The sequence below is a fragment of the Acomys russatus genome, chromosome X (genome assembly GCF_903995435.1).
Source record: "Acomys russatus chromosome X, mAcoRus1.1, whole genome shotgun sequence".
Taxonomy (NCBI): domain Eukaryota; kingdom Metazoa; phylum Chordata; class Mammalia; order Rodentia; family Muridae; genus Acomys; species Acomys russatus.
Genome location: NC_067169.1, coordinates 22,634,703 through 22,654,084, shown reverse-complemented (window position 1 = coordinate 22,654,084; position 19,382 = coordinate 22,634,703). Strand labels below are relative to the sequence as shown.

General features: G+C 49.0%; 1 protein-coding gene across 1 annotated transcript in view; it reads right to left on the bottom strand.

Annotated features, from left to right (window-relative positions):
• Fgd1 (FYVE, RhoGEF and PH domain containing 1) overlaps positions 1-17,245 on the bottom strand; it is a 45,392-nt gene extending 28,147 nt beyond the window's left edge. The window contains exon 1 of the mRNA XM_051141348.1: positions 16,812-17,245. Within this exon, the coding sequence (XP_050997305.1) occupies positions 16,812-17,118 (307 nt within the window). The 5' untranslated portion in view covers positions 17,119-17,245. The remainder of the gene's footprint in view (positions 1-16,811) is intronic.
• Positions 17,246-19,382: the final 2,137 nt, after the last annotated feature.

The following is a 19,382-nucleotide window of genomic DNA, read 5'->3' as shown; positions in this document are numbered from 1 at the left end:
AGCAGCTATAATTTCACATATGATCATAGAGCATTGGAACCATGGTGTTAGCCCCATGGAGGCAGAGGCAGGCGGATCACTGTGAGTTCAAAGCCAGCTTGGTCGACAAAGTGAGTTCCAGGACAGCCAGGACTACACAGAGAGACCCTGTCTTGAAAAACCAAACCAAACAAGCAAAACAACAACAACAACAACAACAACAACAACAACAACAACAACAAATAAGATCAAGCACAGGCACAAAGACATACAACCAAGACAAATGGCAGTTCTATGTCTCACACAAAATCACTTACCTACATGCCATCATATAACTTTATATATCACGATATATTACTCAAGTGCAGTTTCACCAAGTTACAAAGGTACTGTGCTGTTTACATTACAGGACGACGGAACTTCATATATGTCACCAACATGCCTCTAAATGCCTACAAGCATAGTTACAAACAGAGATCACAGCCACATAGGATCCATTATACAATGTCAGAAAAAATTCACACAACAGCAAAACAGCATAACAGCATAGGCCACCACATACTCAGAAACATGGATACAAGTCAGACACATTTCATAATTTACTATGTCACATTCTTGAAACAAACATGTCCATGCTATCTGAGGGTCTTAGCTCAGGGATATACACAAACACAGACACAGAACACAGGACTTTCTTCCTGCTGTTTCCACACAGAGACATCCGTGCCCTTGCTTACAAGATGACACAGGCAGAAAGAGTTGCAGGGGATTATAGATCCCCAGGGGTTCTATAGCAGCTTCCCAGAACTTCTGACCTTATCCTGGCTACAGACTGGCCAGGTAGTTAAGGCCCCTTCCCAGCCTAAGGGTGCTTTCGATTGATCCTGGTCCCAGTGGCTTTCTTCCACTCTGTACCTGGCTTTGGATGAAGTTTCCTCCAGTGCCTTCCTACCTGAGCAGGCAGGGCCCAGCCTGGACAGCAAGGGTGCTCTTCTCCTCACCTCTGGCCCAGTAGAACTGCTTATCCTGCCCAGCTCAGCACATCGTGGCAGGCCCTGCCCTGTCCTCTCTGGGAATAGGGTTGAGGAGGGTGAATCACCTGGAGGGTGGCACAGGTGTAGACATAGTTGCAAAGACACACGGTCAGGGAAAGTGATGGTGATGGCCAGAGAGCTGGCGAACTAAGCCAAACACAATGCTATCCAGCCCTCCATAGACATACACAGGTCCTAGGGTCCCAGGTGCTCTCCATCTGCTTCCCAGCTCTTAACACCTCAAAGCAGGTGAGCTGCCCTGGGCAAATCCTCCTCACCAGGCCAGCAGCTAGGTAGCAGGGCTCTTGTGGGGCTTCTGCCTTTAAAGTCCCCTGCTGCTTCTCACAGTGAGGTGGCCTACCATTCTCCACGGCCCTACCCTGGCCCACTCTCCCCTATCCTTACTCACGTGACCCTCACATGAGAGCTGCACAGGCTGCCTGCCCATACTCTGCCTCCTTGCAAGCAGTCCTATAGAATAGACTAGCTGCATGAAATTCAGACTTGGGGATACCTTGGAGACCCGAGGAGGGACGAAGGGATTCTCTATCCAGTTTCTTGTGCAGAGATGAAGACAAGAAAGACTTGGTGAGTAGCCCACGGTCACAAGACAAGGTGATGCCTGACTGGGGTAGACTGCTTCTGGCCTGGGTTCTTTTCCTAACCCTGTTCTTCAGGGGGAAGCCACAAGGGACAGGGAAGGAGCCTGGTATTATAGGAAAACCCTCAATCCTGTCCACAGGACAGCAGGGTTTCAGTTCAGAAGTCTGGATCTGGCCAAGGTGAGGTCCCACTGAGGGGAAAGAGAGTCAAGGGCCCTGCCTCCCACTTCTGTAGACCCCCTTCCTGCCAGTGTCGCCTGTTTTGCTTCAGTGACTCCTTTGCCCCAGGGCTTGCTCTTTCTTGGTGCATCTTCTTATAGACAGATCACAACCTACTGGCAGAAGAATGTTCCTTTCTACCCATGAGAAAATGTAAACATCTTCCCTGGATCTCTGTGGCCCTTTATGGCCCTGCTGAACTCTTGAGCTTCCCTCAGTTCAGCTAAGTAAGCTAAGGGTATTTCACAGCTGCTAGACTCTGTGCAGACACCGAGAAAATCTCATTCCTGCCCTCAGGGGAGCTACTAGTAGGGCCCACTTCCTTCTTTCTAAAAACCGCAGTGCTTCCTACTTCCCCATCCATCCCACCCACCTAGATCCTAAATTGGTTTTCTCTTGGCTATCTTTCTATTGCTTGATAATGAATTTAAAACATTTGCTGACACTCATATGGCCACCCCCTCCAACCCCATGAAGCTTCTCTACCAACACTGCTCCTTCCACCTCTGGGTCTACCAGAGCCCCACTGTTTCCCACACACAGGAACTCATCATAAATCTTCTAACACCCCATACCACATGCCAACTGTACACAGCTGGGAGAGAACGGCAGAGCTGTCCCATGCATCCTATCAGTATGCAGTGTGCTTAGCACAGTATGTACAGTGAAACCACTACTGTATTCCCACATCTCTTAGCAATGACAGCAAGCATATCCTGAGCATCCTAGGAGTGCCCAAATACTCCCAAGCTCAGCTCTCAAAGTGGGGTATCCACTCTCTTTATCTTTACAACCTCTAAGCCCTCAGCTGGCCATAAGGGCTATGTTGTGTGTGTGTGTGTGTGTGTGTGTGTGTGTGTGTGTGTGTGTGTGTGTGTGAGAGAGAGAGAGAGAGAGAGAGAGAGAGAGAGAGAGAGAGAGAGAGAGAGAGAGAGAGATAGTGCTGTAACTCAGCACACATTAGGCAAAAACTTTACCATTGAGCTCCAGCTCAAGAAATAGCAATATTAAACGGGGCATGCCTGTAATCCCAGCACTCGAGGCGGCAGAGGCAGGCGGATCACTGTGAGTTCGAGGCCAGCCTGGTCTACAAAGTGAGTCCAGGACAGCCAAGGCTACACAGAGAAAAAAAGGAAAATAAATAGCAATATTGACTCTTACCCTTCAGGTTGTAGTATAAAAGTACAGTAATAAAAAGTGTGGTACTGGTATAAAAATAGACACATTAATAATTGGAATAGAACTGAGAACCTACATATAAACCCACACTCCTACAGCTACCTGAATTTTTGATTAAGGGACCAACAACCCTGGAGAAAAGATAGTATAGTCAAAATGGATAGATTCATATAAAAGAATAAAACTGGATCCTTATCTGCTGGCATAGATGTGGGGAATGGGAACACTTATTCACTGATGGTGGGAGAGCAAACTGGTGATTTCAATATGAAGATCAGTGTGGCAGTTCCTCAAAAACCTAGAAACAGATCATCACACGATCCAGCTATATCTCAGACAGATACCCAAAGGATTCTATACCTTACTATAGAAGTACCCGCTTGTCCATGCTCATTGCTGCTCTAGTCCCCATACCAGGAAGCGGAAGCAGCCTAGATGTCCATCAACTGATGGATGGCTAAAGAAAATGTAGTACATTTACACAGTGGAGTATTATTCAGCTGTTAAGAAAAATGAAATTGGTGGCTGGGCAGTGGTGGCGCACACCTTTAATCCCAGCACTTCAGAGGCAGAGGCAGGCAGATCTCTGTGAGTTCGAGGCCAGCCTGGTCTACAAAGTGAGTCTGGGACAGCCAAGGCTACACAGAGAAACCCTGTCTTGAAAAAAGAAAAAAAGAACAATGAAATTATGAAGTGTATAGGTAAATGAATGGAGCTAGAAACAATCATTCTGAGTGAGATAGCACAGACCCAGAGAAACAAACACTAAATGCCTTCTCTCACTTCTGAGTGTTAGTGCTGAATCTTCAGGTATGTGTGTTCCATTTGGAACACCCATTGTGGTCAGGAAATTCACTGAGGCTATGGCAGGGGGCTTTCAATGGGAGACAGAACCCAGTGATACAGAGGGTTAATAGGGAATAATGGAAGATGGAAGGTTAAACTGGGATTGGGGATGAAACAGCAGGGCATAGGACAGAATAATCTGACATGGTATTCAACTAACTCCTAATGCCTTGTGGATGTATCCAGATTACTGCACCTATTGGCCCTCATCAGAGAAGTGACAAGATTTTAGTAGATGGTAACTGACACAGAGACCCACACACTGGTCAGGGTGCAGAGAATAAGAGAGTGTGGAATGCTCAGCCCTGAATGGAAAGGAGAAAGGAAGGGATGAATGGATGTGATGCATCCATATCACAGCCCTCCCTCCCAAGGCTCAGGAATCAATTGTAACAGAGGGGGCAGAAATATTTTCAGAGCCACAGGTAGTTAGCAGTGATAAGAAGACACTGCCTGAACGCAGAAAGAAAGGTAGACATTTGTACTCACAGTAGTTGTGACAACATGCACAAGATCAAGTCAGACAAAAATCCCATCCGTGGGGAGGAGAGGCAAGCACAAAGCCCCAAGTCACCCCCAGATGAATAGCTATTGGCAATTCTTAGCTTCTGGGAGATGGAGAGTCAGTTTTGTCTTAGAGTGCAGGCACTGGGGCATCAAGCATGCACGAGTGAACAACCACATAGTCAAGAATACATGGGCAGCACAAAGTGGACTTGATGGGGTTAAAAATAAAGACACAGAGGTGGGTGGGTAGGGAAGGGGGGTGGATCTGGGAGAAGTCAGAAGAGAGAGGTGAAAACAATCAAAATACATTGTATGAAATTTACACAGGACAGAAAAAAATAGCCAAATCATTCAAAAATATTGTTTGGGTATGTGCCTGTTTGGCAGGTGCTCTCAGGACATGTTTCTGGGTTTCTATGGCAGAGCAAGTTTAGCTTCTAGCTGAATTTGAGGACAAAGACTCCTCCTCTGGCCCATTCTCACTGGAACCTGACCCTGCTTCTCCTGCATCTCTTTCTGGAAAGTTCAGCTGCCAGTGCTCCCTCCTTCCCTGGCCAGCAGCATCCTGTCTCCCTTCTCCCAGCTGTAGCCTTGGCTTAATCTCAAGACAACTATTAGAGCTGCACACTGGGCCTTGGCTGTTAACTCTCTGATTCCCTGGGACAAACAGCTTCTGGTCTCTGGACTCATTCTTCCCATTTGCAAACTGGGGACAACACGGGGTGGGTGGGTGGGGGGCTGTTCTTTGTGAGAACTAGGGAAAACAAAACATAGCCCCAGCAGTCAGGTGTCCTCAAGGATAACGGAAACTTCTCTCAGCAGCTCCCCAAAGTTTGTCTTTCCCAGCTAAGAGGGTACTGCCTGGGGACAGCTGAAATTTCTCAGGTGGCAACAGAGAAGAGAGGGAGTGGAGAAGAAGGAACAGTGAAATGGAAAGTGTTCTTTGGGAAACCAGGTCTGAAGAGGAAGGAGGAGAGTTTCTCAGATGGGGCACAGCTGCCCGCCCCCATCTCCCCACCTGCCTCCTGAACATGAGTGAGCATCAGCTCCACTGTCTCTGTCGCCTTCTGGGTAACCCTGCATCCAGACCTTGCTTGGTCTAGCAGAAGTCCCTTCTGAATCCATGCGCAGAGCCCTATGGAATGTGTTCTTTTGCTCCTTCTCTGAAGTCTACCAGTCTTCTGACTAGAAGGGTTCTGCAAAAAATATGGGGTCATTTCAGCAGTGCAAAGACACTTTTAGAAAGTGGGAGCCATCTGGCAAGCAAGGAGCTTCCTAAAGCTGTGTCCTCGTGCAAAACAGGTTGTTGTAAAAGGTTTATTTGGTGTTTATTTTTAGTTTGTTTTTATAAGACAAGGTCTCATTATATAGCCCAGGATGGTTTGGAACTCAGTCTAGCCCAGGCTGAGTTTAAACTCATGGGAATTCCCCTGCCTCAGCCTCCCAAACACAAGGTTTAGAGATGTGTACTATAGCCCTCCTCCAACCTCTTGTTTATTTCTTTGGGTTTTTTGTTTGTTTGTTTTTAAACACAGTCTCAGTAGCCTAGACTGGCCTCAAACTTAGCCGAGAAGAAACTTGAACTCCTGATCTTCCTGCTTCCACCTCCTTGGGTTTTGTTTGTTTGTTTGTTTTTGTTTTTTATGGTTCCTCTGTAAAAGGAAGAAATTCTGTAAAATAGAAGGGATTTCTTCAAAGCAAAGGGATATCCTGTGAGGAGAGTTCACAGAAACCCACTGTAAAGCAGATGGCTGCCAGTAAATACAGGACTAATAAAGGAGAAATCTTGTCCATAAAACAGAGGAACTGTTTCCTTGTAAGGGGGTGGACCTTTCTGTAAAGTGTGTACCCTGTGTGAAGTGAGCCTAAGACAGGATGAAGCAGTAGTGAAAGGTGGGACCAAGTGAAGCTGCGGAGCACACTCCACACTTACACCACAGAGAGACAAAATCCATCCCCTCCACCCACTTGTTCCCTCACAGGAGTCCAGCCTGTGTGTCAGAGCTTCCAATAGTTCAACAGTCTTATGTGGAATCCCCCAATTTTAAGAGTGAGCAGGCCATGCCAAGCAGGGGTGGCACACACCTTTAATCTCACCACTTGGGAGGCAGAAGCAGGGGCATCTCTCTGAGTTCGAGGCCAGCCTGGCCTACAAAGCGAGTCCAGGACAGCCAGGGTTACACAGAGAAACCTTGTCTTAAAAAAATTTGAAACAAAAAAATTGAGAGGCCAGCTTTGTAGACTCTCATGTTAAGTAGTTATTTAGGCCTCTTATAGCCTTGCTGTTTACCTTTTACAATTTGTTAATTTATCATTTATTACATTTTAATTTATTATTTTTATTATTAATTATTAATATAGGAGGACAAACAGAGTCAGAGACCAGGGGACGGGGCTCAGAGAGCAACTCTGTGAGTCAGAAGTCAGTTCTCTCCTTCCACTTTACATGGGTTCTGGGGACTGAAATCAGGCCCACAGGCTTTTGTGACAAATATATTTACCTACTAAAACACCTTGCCAGTCCTGCTACTCACCCTATACTGATAATGTTCTGGCCCTTGGGCAGCAGCCTTGTAGGCCCCTTGTCCCAAACTTGAAACGACCCTGCCTCTTCTGGATCTAGTATGTCAAGGAAGCTATTTAATATAATATTTGTCAGACAGTCCCTGAATGGAAATCTGCCTTTGAAATCTGAAGAATAGATAGAATTCTCTAGAACTTAAGTTGTTATTAAAAAAAAAAAAAAAAAAGACAGGTATCTAGCCTAGGCTGATTTAAAACTCCCTATGTAGTCTAGGATGACCCTGAACTTATGATCTCTCTGTGTCCATCTACAGAGTATATGCCTGGCCTGGAAGCAGCCTCCTCCTCCTGTTCTTCTAGCTAGCCTAGGCTACCCTGGAACTCACTATGTAGTCCAGGCTGGTCTTAGAATCATAGTGATTCTTTTGCCTCCGCCTCCGGAATGCTGGGGTTACAGATAGGCACCAATGCATATGGTGGGGGGTGGGATCCAACCCAGGGCTTTGTGCATGCTAATCAAGCATACTAAGTAAACATACTACACCCCCAACACACTATGCTGTTACTTTTTAATAGATGATATGAGGTATGGAAATTCAACTGCATATTAAATATCTATTCTAGATCAGTCACTGTGTTGACACTTTACTGTGACATGCTCCTAATACCTCTCTGAGCTATTAGTGCTACTTGATACATAAAGAAACAAGTACAGGTGTGGTGACACACAGCTTTAATCCCAGCACTTAGAGAGGCAGAGGCATAGAGATCTCTGTGAATGGAAGGACAGCCTGGTCTATATAACTAGTTCCAGGCCAGCCAGGGCTACACAGTGAGACCATATTTCAATAAAAAAAAAATAAATAAAAGGAAGGAAGAATGGAGGGAAGGAAGAAAGGAAGGATATGAAAGTGAGGTATAAAACAGCAAAATAACCGACATGAGGCTATGCAGCCAGAACGACCGAGCAGCGGCTGGATCCTAGGTGTGTCTATGTGTAGTCACAGAGCACATTTCTTGTGAATTTGCTGAGTTGGGGGAAGAAATCATATTTGGAAGGAGGAATAAGGCAACATTCTAAAGGAAGTGGTTTTCAGTTGAGTTGTCCAGAATACGGTGTGTTTTTATTTCATACATAGATGGACTCAGGATGGTCCTACAAACAAAGAAAAGTGGACAAAAGTATGTGTCCCTGGGAAGGTGTGTAAGATGAAGCATGTTATTAAAGGACAAAGCATGCCGAGTTTGCAAGAAAGTTCCAGAGTAGCAAGAGCTGATAAGAAAAGCCAAAAGATGTATAGGTAGGCACCCTATCCGGTACCCCCGCCACCACTATTAGAACACTGACTTATGGGGAACATAGTGACAGACACAGAATCAGAAAGCAGGCAGATGCACAGAGAGAAGCAGCTAGAAAGTTCCAGGGCTAAGACTGAGCCAAATCACATAATCTACAGTATACAACACACAGTGATGCAAAGACATGCATTGATATATACAGACACACAGGCAAATTTATACATATGCACACAGAAAGACTAGTAAGACACAAGACAATTCATGGGGACAAAGACTGGGGTGCGCGCGCGCGCGCACACACACACACACACACACACACACACACACACACACACACACACACACACGACTGCCACCTAAGAGCACAAGCGGCTCATCCCTCTTCCATCTGCTTGATTGCTATGAAGGCCTAGCCTCCTCTGGTCTTCCCTGGACCAGTGGCCAGAAAAGGACAGGGGTGGTAGCTCCACCCCTGGGAGGAGCTGGGGACTTCAGAGGACAGGAAGGGAAGGGAGTGGAGCTGCAGCTGGGAGCACTGGGGACAGTAATTACCCAGTGCTAGGGCTGCCACGCTGGCTAGAATTACCCTCTCAATGAGGACAAAGCCACTAGAGGGATGATCCCTCTGACCCCTGTCTTGACCCCAGGGTTGTCTGCCCCAAACCCATGCATCTCCCCTCCTACCCACTAGAAGCCTGGTCGAATCTGAGAACTACATACACAGAGGTATTATGAGAGGAGAAGACCTTCTATAGAAAGCTAGACATGGCGGTACATGGCAGTAATCTTAGCACTGGGGAAACAGAGGCAGAAGGACCAGGGGTTCAAGGCCAGCCTCAGCTACATAGTGAGTTTAAGGCCAGCCTGGACTACATGAAACCCCATCTCAGAAAACAATATCCTCTTTAAAAAAAAAGATTCTGGGACAAAGACAAGGAATCAGAAGGCAGGAAACTTGCAGAAATGTAGATAAATATAAAAGAAAAACAGAAAATGGTACAAGTCTGAATGGAGATGGAGACAAGGTGCTTGGCATGAGGCATGGAAGTCACTGAGGGATGCAGGCCACAAGGCAAAATGGCAGGATAGGGCCATCTTTTGAGCATGGCTACAATGGGCCTGGGACATTTCATCCTTTCACTAACCCTAAGAGGTGGGAATTACACGGTATTTTCTAGATAAGAAAACTGAGGCACAGAGTAGCAAGACCACATGAACTGCTTCAAGGAGGCAGACATGGGTCTGGGGGAGGGGAACCCCTCATTGCCAGGGACACGGCTGAAAGATCACTGAAGGGATTTTCCAGAGAGAGAGAAACAGTCCCAGAGACTGGGAAACTCACCCTAAAAGACGCACAGCAAAAGAGACTTCCACCTTCCCTCACCCCCTCCCCTGCTGCCCTGCAGTGTGAGAGGGGCTGCACCTCCACCTGGAATGGATTAGGTAGGGGGGCCAGGACTAGGGGAGCCAGGAAGAAGCTGGAGGGGGAGCAGGGACGGTGAAGGCAAAGCAAAGGAGGCAGCGTGGGCGGCCGTGCTGGCCTTACTGGCTAGCGGAAGGGCTCCTATGCCAGCTGCAGCTCCCAGGGGCCAGCTTTGCCAGTCCCGCCTTTCCCACTTTCCAGAGAAGACTTTTGCTCACTGACTTAACCCTTTCCCTCTCAGGGCCACTGTAAAGCATAACACAGGAAGTGGAGCAGACAACTGAAAGGGAAAAGGCAGCAGGAGAGCACACTGTGGCCTGTCAGCTCCCACCACACACCTGTGACCTCACCATCCTGTCCTTACTCTGGGGCCCAGGAAAGCACAGCTGGTGTCTGGTACACACTGCGCTACATGTCTTATGTTGGGGCTCTTCAGACACAGTGGATCCTAAAAATAACAAACATCCCTACCCCAGCCTCTAGTTAGCTCCTCCTCTTGCCTTCCCTGCCCCAGGGACAACAAGGACCTCCAATCACCCAAACCGGCCAAGTCTGGCCTTTCTCCACCACTCCTCTGGACCGTAACTCATACAACCAACAAACTTGCAAGTCCTGTAGATACAGATTCCATACAATATCCACTTCCAGTCTCTAACTGCTTTCCTTCATCTTTAAGACCCCCTCGAAGGCCCAGCCAGGCTTACCCTAGCCTTGGGGTGAACTCTAAACTCCAGAGACTAGGAACAAGAAAGCCCTAAGCTCATGAACACTGCCCCACACCCATCCTTGGGCCACAATGGCCTCTTGTCTATTCCTCGAAAGTGCTTTCTTCCGCCTGGGGCTTTGGCACATGTCTTCCCTGCAGCCTGAACTGCTTTTCTACATCCCCTCACCTCTGGACATCTATTTATCCTTCAGGTCTGAGCATCCATGTCTGATCTGCCTCCTCTCCATGTGCCCCGGCAACATCTGTGCTGGGAATGACTTGCGGTGTATCTTTCCTGCTAGATGTGAGCTGCTTGAAGACAGGGGCATATTTCAGCATATACTGCAGAGCTAAGCACCCTGTAGGCCCTCAATAGATAGACTATCAAAACAGCCTCCTTTCCTCTTACAGGGTCACAAAGTAGTTATGGTTGCCATAATATATGCCAGGCCAATGGGATAAGCAATATTAAAAATGGGGAAATTAAAGCTCTTAGATGGGAATGAGGCCTGGGGCGGGGGGAGGGGGGAGCGGAATGAACCAATGACAGACCCAGGAGCACTGAGGGTCCTTCACTGGATGCCCTATAACCCTGTCTCCAAGTGTTCTGGAAGTATAATGCCTTCCAGGTTCAAGGAAGCAGACACTAGAGCCCCAAAGGGTTGGAGCTGTGAATCGAAGGGTGTCTGTTCTCTCTGCATTAAGGAACTTAAATTCAAGTGGCTAGCCAATGACAGGCTATGCTTCCTGCCCTCGGTCCAGACAGGTCCTAGCCCCACCCAGCCAGTGTCTGGCCAGCACCACATCTGCCTAAGGCATTTAGCTAACTGGCTGCAGAGCTCCACTGCTTATGTCTGTGTAGGGTACTGTTAGCTGTCACTCACTCCTGAGGGAGGAGGAAGCCCTAGCTGGGCTGTCCTTGGACAGGACATTTGAAAGGGCTGAGTGGAGGTGCCAAGCATCTACATCTGAAACTTTTGATTCCTTTAACCTAGACAAGCCCCTGTGCCCACCTACCCAGCCTTTACTTTGTGTCATGTTTGAAAGGCTCCAGCTGACTAGGAACTGAGTCTGAGAGGTTTCCCAAACGTACCAGGCTTGCCAAAAATCCTGCAAGCCTCACCACCTAGCTCACCGCTATTCCTAGCCTGAGACCCCTCTGTTTTTCTATGGAGGAAAAACCCTCTGGGGCCTCTCAAATACCCTCACCATGGAAAACAAGAAAAGGGGCCACACAAATATTTGTTTGGTAATATGTGATTTGCCTTTTAGGAGTTCTTTGCAAAAGCCAGCTCTCCTCAGTGTGTATGAAATAAGCCTCAGTCCCATGCATTGCTCAAAACTGCCACACACAAAGAGACTTATCAGAAGGTGGCTGTGCTGACCTTAGCATCTGTCTTCAAGGATGCGACTGTTCCTCAGAAGCACACATACTCTGCACAGAGCCACCTTGTGGTCTATAGTCTATGCTAGTTGTGAACACTCCCAAGCATCTCTCACATAGAAATCTTGCTGGAGGATGATAATCCTAAACCCAAATGTCTGGTAACCATCACTACCATGACATCTTCCTGGGCATTTCCAACTTAGTGAGTCTCAAACAGAGCTCATCTCTTTCCCCTAAAGAAACAGTCTCGCTGGGTGTGGTAACACTTGGGAGGCAGAGGCAGGTGGATCACTGCAAGTTCGAGGCCAGCCTGGTCTACAGAGCAAGTCCAGGACAGCCAAGATAACACAGAGAAACCCTGTCTCGAAAAACAAAACAAAACAAAAAAACAAAAAACAAAGAAACAGGTCTAAGCTGGGTGTGATGGCACACGCCTTTAATCCCAGCACTCGAGAGGCAGAGGCAGGTGGATCTCCATGAGTTCGAGGCCAGCCTGCTCTACAAAGCAAGTCCAGCACAACCAGGGCTACATAGAGATACTCTGTCTCAAAAAAACAAAAACAAAAACAAAAAACAAAAAACAAAAAACAGAAGAAGGGGGGAGGAGGAAGCAGCAGCAGCAGTAGCAGCAGCAGCAGCAGCAGCAGCAGCAGGTCTCCTTCTCTTGTGTAGATGGCTCCACTATCACCCACCAGGTCACTAAAGTTGGTTTCAGAAAACTACCCAGAAGTATCCTGGATTTTTCCCTCCTTCCTTGGCTTGTACAGCCATTAAGGCTTGTCCATGTTGGCACTTAAATGTTCTTCCAACCCACCTACAACAACTTCAACCTGAGCTACCATTTCCTCTCAGAAAATATATGACCCCCATGTGTTTGTCCCCTCCACTCCCTTCTGCTCTTTAACCCCTTCCATGCATTCTCCATGGGCACCTATGAGAGCTCTGGGATACAAGCACCCAAGCACATCATTTCCCTGTGAATAAGCCAGTCCTTGATGGTTCCTATTTGCCCTCAGGACAAAGTCTTTTTGCTAGCCTTATTTCTCCACTCTTCACAGTACCAGCCCCCCCATTCCCCCCCAAATCAATGTTTGCATGTTTAGCTGAACTGACCTCTGTGTTCTCTAGGTCTATAAGCCTTAGTTGAGTCCCTTCCCTTGAGACAGGATGGGGCCTTGCATTGGGCACAGCTGATACCAGATTTCCTATGCCTAGAGTTCTGGAAATGCAACTGCCTTCCAACTTAAATCAGTCAAATGGTAGCCATTCACAAAAGCAGAGGAGAAAGGTAAACTGAGGCACCCAGTGTTCGTGCAAGGGCAGTGGGGTGGGGGAGGCAAGGGATTCATGCATTCTCTTACACGCCACGCTTCTGGCTGGGAGTAAACAGAGGGAGATTCCTATAAAGCCTTCAGAGAGGGAGACCAGTACTCACGATAGGAACCCAGCTGGCTCCTGTCCTAGGCTATTCATCTTTGCTGTTGTCCTTGTTCTTGTTGTTAAGAAAAGGTCTCACATCCTCCCGCCTCTGCCTGAGATTAAAGGTGTGCCCCACTATACCTGTCCCTTGTCTGGGAATCTTTTTTGTAAGCAGATTCCTGGATTGTAACTCCAAGACTCTGGTGGCTGGCTCTCTGAGGTAGAGTCTGAGAGTGACATTTATTCTTCAAGGTCAATGAAGGATTCTGATGCTCACTGAGGTTAGAAAAAGCCAGGAGCAGACAGAATCTGGGGACTTTTGCAACTTAAGCTTAACTCTTGCAGTCTCTGAAGATATAACTAAATTAGAAAAAAAAAACAAAAACTAGCCCCTTCTGCTACTTCCATTGGCTGTTTCTCTCATTCCCTACAAAATGGCTCTAACATCAAGTCCAACTCCTTTGGCTGAGCTAGGGGTCAGGCCCCAAGCTCTCTCCAACCCCCTAGCTGTGGGAATACATTCTCGGCTTCAGCCTTGAGGACTACAGTAGGATCCTACCAAATTCTTATGCATAGGGCCACACATAAAAGCCCCTTGCTAGCTTTTTCCAAGTCCTCTCTGGTATCTCACTGGGTTACCCCAGTAACCCAAGGAAGCCTTGGACTTTACCAGCCTAGCAAAGGAGTGAGTATAACATTTCCCACTGGGAACTAGACAGAATAACGAAAAAAGCAAGGGCCTGGAGGTAATTCAGAGCTCTTCACATGGATAAGATATAATTATTATTTTCACACCACCCACCCCCTGCTTCTCTGGGATGTACCACTGGGACCTAAGGCTGGTGATTCAATAAAAGTCTCAGTAGCCTGATGAAGGAAGCCAGCAGGTGCATACATGAACATCTTAGCAGGCTGCTAACCCTTTACCTGAAGTTCAAGCCTCTGTGTATCTCTGTGCATGTCTCTCTGTCACCCTCTTTCCTGCTCTCCCTCCAACCACCAACCCTGCCCATTTGGAGCCAATTATAGGCAAGTCCTGTAGAGAGAGAAGCAAGTCACTTGTGCCTACCCCTGAGAAGGCTGTGCAGAGGGGGAGGTGGGCCTCTCACAACCCATGCTACTGTGAATCACATGGCCCAGTGCCTGCCTTGTCATGACTTGAGAAATCCCTCCGCCTCTTCCTCAGAAGGGTTTTCTCTCTTCATATTTTATTTTTTTTTTTTAAGTCCTTGGCTGCTGAGGGCTTTGCAAAGAAGACTCTTACAGATTCCTAGATATCATTTTCTCAATGAGGGCAACTGAGGCACAGAGAACAGAAGCCATTCATCCAGGGTCACACAGTGAGTAAGTTATGAATGGCCAGTTGGGAGACCAAGTCTTTCCCTGACACCCCTTTTTGTTCCTAATCTTTTCTTTTGGTTAAAATAAAAGACTCTCACTGGGGCAGAGGTGGTACATGCCTTTAATCCCAGCACTCAGGAGGTAGAGGTAGGCAGGTAGGTCTCTTAGTTCCAGGACCACCAGGGCTACCCAGAGAAACCTTTTTTTTGAAAAAAACAAAAAGGTGTAAAATAAGACACCCATCATGCCATTACATAGCAAGGACTTAACTGGGAAAAAGGATGCCGAAAATACTGTATTGATTCGGGGAGAAGAGAGGATGGTTTAGGAAGGGCACTCTGCTTTGGAATTTGGGAGAACTGGAGTCGAAAAGCATGCTCAGTTATCAACCCTGTGTTGACTAGAGAGGGCAGAGACCAAGGGTCAAGCCCTTCCTAGCTCTGACTCCCAGATCAAGAGTATTTGCTGGGTGGGCACCCAGTGTCCTCTTAGGCAATAGTTACAGAGGGCCTACTGTGTGTTCCCTTACCATCATCTATTCAGACATTTGTTGAACAGGGCTTCATTGAGTACCTGCCATGTGTTAGGCACTGCCCTAGTCCCTTAGGTTTACAATATAGAATGAAACAGACACAAGCCCCTTGCCCTCAAGGAGCTCCCATTCTGGCAGCATAAGAGCAGCAATCAACAAGTGGATGCATACAAGAGGGTACTTTCAGACTGTATTAAATGTAAGGATAGACACACACTGACAGCTGTGATGGAGACTCGCAAGAGGCCCTTACTTAAAAGTGGTCGGGGAAGGTCTCTCAGAGGAGACATTTGAGCTGAGACCAGAAAGATGAGGAGCAAGCCAGGTGGAGGGCTGAGGGAAGAGCTAGCAGGGCAGAAGGCTAAGCAAATGCAAAAGCTCTGCCGCAGGAGAGTTGTAGCTGTCTGGAGATCTGAAGGGAGGAGCTAAAATGAAGTAAGTATGTATGCGTAGCCCCCTCTACACAGCATGTGTCCAGGGGAGTTTGGGAAGCCAGCAGAAGCAACAAGCAGGGCTGGGCACTTAAAGGGTTGTCAGCTGTCTAGCTCCAGTTCACAAGGAGGGTGTGTGTGTGTGTGTGTATGTGTGTCTGTGTGTGTGTGTGTGTGTGTGTGTGTGTGTGTGTGTCTGTGAGAGAGAGAGAAAGAGAGAGAGAGAGAGAGACACTAACTGGTACTAGTACCTGCTACTAGTACTGAGCCACAGTCGTCGTGATCTGTGGAAGGTGAGACATGACCCCTGGAAGTGGCTAGAAGCTCACCACCTCTTTCAGTCCCAGAGAAGATAGGGCAGATAGGCACTGTTCTTCCTCCAAAGCTCCTCCTAGACTAGGGCCCACCTGAGAATATCCTAGACTCTCCGCTAGGCAGCTCAGATACTCAGGGCTATGCCCACCCAGTCTGTGCCCACCCCCCATCCTCCGGCCTGACCTAGGGTTGTTCCACCATTGCAAAGCCAAACAAGCATCCTGGTTATCTTTCCCAACAACCTGCTGGTCCTCCTGCAGCTCTCCTTTCTGACCTTTCTGCTCTCTTCCTACCATCCAGCCCCTTCAGCCCTATCCACCAGGCTCCCCTCTACTGTTCGCTCTCATCAGTACCTCCTAGTTCTTCCTTCCCTTGTACTGTGGCCACACACACCCAGCAGAAACACAATTTACGATCAGTCACCATCTCCCTCTCTCTTCTGCTCACACTCAGGGCTACTGAATAGTATAGGGGGAAATCACATAAGTAGAAAGCGTGGCATGACCCTCCAGCTTCGGTTTGGGGAAGGGGAAAGACCACAGATTTAGGACTCTGATCTAGTTTTGAATCCAGGCACCATAATGACAGAGTGACCTTGGACAAGTTACTTCTCAGAGCCCCAGTCTGTACCCCTAAAAATGTGGTTACTGAGATCCACTTCACAGATGGCCCCTGAAGCTGAAACAAGAATCTTTGTAAAAGTACTCAGTTCAGTGCCATGCACAAATGTAGGCACTTGGCTAATGGGAGACTTCTTTTCTCCTATTCCCCCAACCACATCCCCATTGCTGCCTTGAAATCCTGCCCCCTTTTCTTGGAGTGCTTCCTCTCCTGTTAGCCTCAGCAGTTAGAAGAGAAAGGAGTCTAAAAGATTGAGGGTGCAAGGGACAGAGAAGAGCAAGGAGCAAAGGCTGAAAGGACTGGACAGAAGGCTGCGGGAGGGGGAGGAATAGGGTTTGAGGGGACCCAAGGGGTTAGGGTGAGTATGTCGGCCCGAGCCCTAAAACAAGAACCCGTTCCCAGTACCAGGCCCCGTGGCCCAGGTTCCCATGCTGTCTGGATCACTCACCAGGCCGAGGCTGCGAGCCCTCCAGGTGGTAGGAGAAGCGCAGGGCCCGGTGGTGCTGTGGACTAGGGCCGCAGGGCAAGACCCTGGAGCTTGGAGGAGCTCCCAGACTGGCGTCTGAGGGTCCAACAAACTGAGGATCCAAAGGCCCTCCAAGAGCTGAGCCTGAGCCCCTTCGAACCGGCAGTCCGGGTTCCAAGGCTCCAGGGTCCGAGTCGGCACAGGCCAGCGGAGCGGCTCCAGGGGTATTCGCCGCTGAGCGTTCGGGATCCGAAGGCCCAGAGCCCCCCGGGACTCGGTGGCCATGCATGGTCCGGGCCTGGGCGCGGGGCCCGGGCTCCCCGCTTGGCTCCAGTTCCTGGGGCGGAGGCGCGGGCGGAGAAGGCCCGGCGCCCGGCGGAGCAGCGGCCTCAGGCTCGGGGGGCGGGGCTGCGGGCTCAGCCCCACTGCAGAGACTCGAGCCCCCGACCCGGGCTCCAGCCAGCAGCCGTGGCGGCAGCAGCAGTAGCCGCGGCCACCGCCGTTGCCGCGCCAGGCATCGCCGGCCCTAGCCCCAAGCGGGGAGTGGGCTCGGCGGGGCCGGGGGCCCGCTGGGGAGCGCTGTCTATGCGGCAGCGGCTGGGCGAGGGTCGGGGGGCTGCGCTAGGTGCGGGCAGTCCTGAGGGACCGCCAATCACTTCCGTGGCCGAGGGCTAGCGGCCAGACGGATCCCAGCGTGTGGGGTCTCTCCTTTCTCGCGCAATGAGAATCGACCTCGGTTCTCTGGGCTGGTCGGGAAGGGTTCTTCCTCCCGCCGCAGCGGAGGCTGGGGGCGGAGGAGAGGGGAGGGGAGAGGGGAGAGGAAGGAGGGAAAGAGAGGACGGCCGCGGCCGGGAGGCGCGCGTGTGCGCGGCGCTCTCAGGCTGCGAGGCTTGCCTTCGGGCAGTCCTTTAGGACGATGCTCCAGCGGCGCAGACAGAGGAACGGGCTGGACCGGGCTTCTCCGCCTTTGGCCTGGGTCTCCACCGCGGCAGGCGGGAAGAGGTCTGGGAACTGGGGGGGATGGGGAGGCGCGAGCCGTTGCTGAGACAGCCGCAGCCACCGCGGCGCTGGGACCCAGTTACTGGAGTCCCGCCCCCTCGTCGGGATTTGAGCTTGGCCACGCCCCCTCGCTAGGGCCAGTTTCACCTCTAGCTGCTAGGAGCTTAGGGCCCTCCTTCTGAGGGCCCCGAACTTCCCTTCGGTTTTCCTTCCCATCCTTCCCTGTTCCCACAGAGGCAAGTCTCGGGGCTCAAATTCCTAAATCGACCTTTCCGTCGCATCGCACGTCTTCTTCCGCTCTCCCATCACTCTCTTTCCCAGAAGCCTTTCCACATATTCCAGAGTTAAGCTAGGCTTAGCTCATAGTCATCCTTTGCCAGTCATTTTCTCAGACCAGATTTCATGGCCCTTTACATTTCCACTCTTTAAGCCTCAGTTCCCTGTTTTGTCCGTTATCCGGCTGGCCACAACCCAATCGACAATCAGTCCAACTGGTTGCCTTTTTCCCCTATGCTTGTGCCCAAGCAGCTGAACACTACTAGATAATAGTACAATTTTCCAGATGTGTGTCATGATAATCCCTCATTTCCCCGCTTCTACAAGTCCCCCAGAACTGACCCATCGTCCTACGATTAGTTAATTTTCCCATTTGCCCCCATTTCTTAATTAACTCTCACACACGGTGGCCATATCAAATCTAGTCTCCGCAGCATCTAATTTGACCCCTAGTTCTTAGCAGATAAACCCCACCTCTTAATACATGGAGTTAACAGAAGAGAAAGTATCAGAGAAGAGGCTCTGAGTTCTTACCTCCAGGTCTCTCTCTCTCGGTGTGTTCTGTGTTCCTCCTCTTTTGCCTTTAAATGTACTCTGGTATCTTCTCCCATCTAAAAAAACTATCACCAAAAGTTATCTGTCATTTCTTTCTACAAATGACTCAAGCTTTGCTCACAGTCAACTGTCCCATTTCCTACCTCCCACTTATCTTTAACCCTGCTCCAAGTCACCTCTATTGCGTCTTCCAAACTGTTTTCTTATCAAGGTCTGCTGTAGCTTATGTTACTAAGTCCAAAAGAATCTTTTTAAAGGTCATCCTACTTGGTTTTGGGGTAGCGCTTGGGGAGCACCAGTGACCTCTCCCTCCTGCTGAAATTACTTCCTAGTGACCTAGCACTATGCTTATTTTTGTTCTTTTTCCGTTCTGGGTTCCTCCTTGTCCTAGTAGTGCTCTGGGGAAACTTTGCTCTGAACACTCTTGTCTTCCCTTGCTTCCATGGCTTTACTTTACTGATTTTTTGATGGTTACTCTAAATGTTTCAAATCCAGACATTTCTCCCGACCCACCCATTCAGCTGGTTGGTTATAAGACAGCATCGCTTGAATATCCCAGAGACATTCAAGCAAGTCTCAGTTCTTTCCTAGCTCAAGACATCCTCCTCTCAATGAGTTTGTGCTTTTTGTGCCCTACCTAAGTGAGGGATCTAGGTCAAAGCAGAAACCCAAGCTCTACCTTGGATCTCCCTGCTCCCCATCTCTCTCCTATGCCCGCTCCAT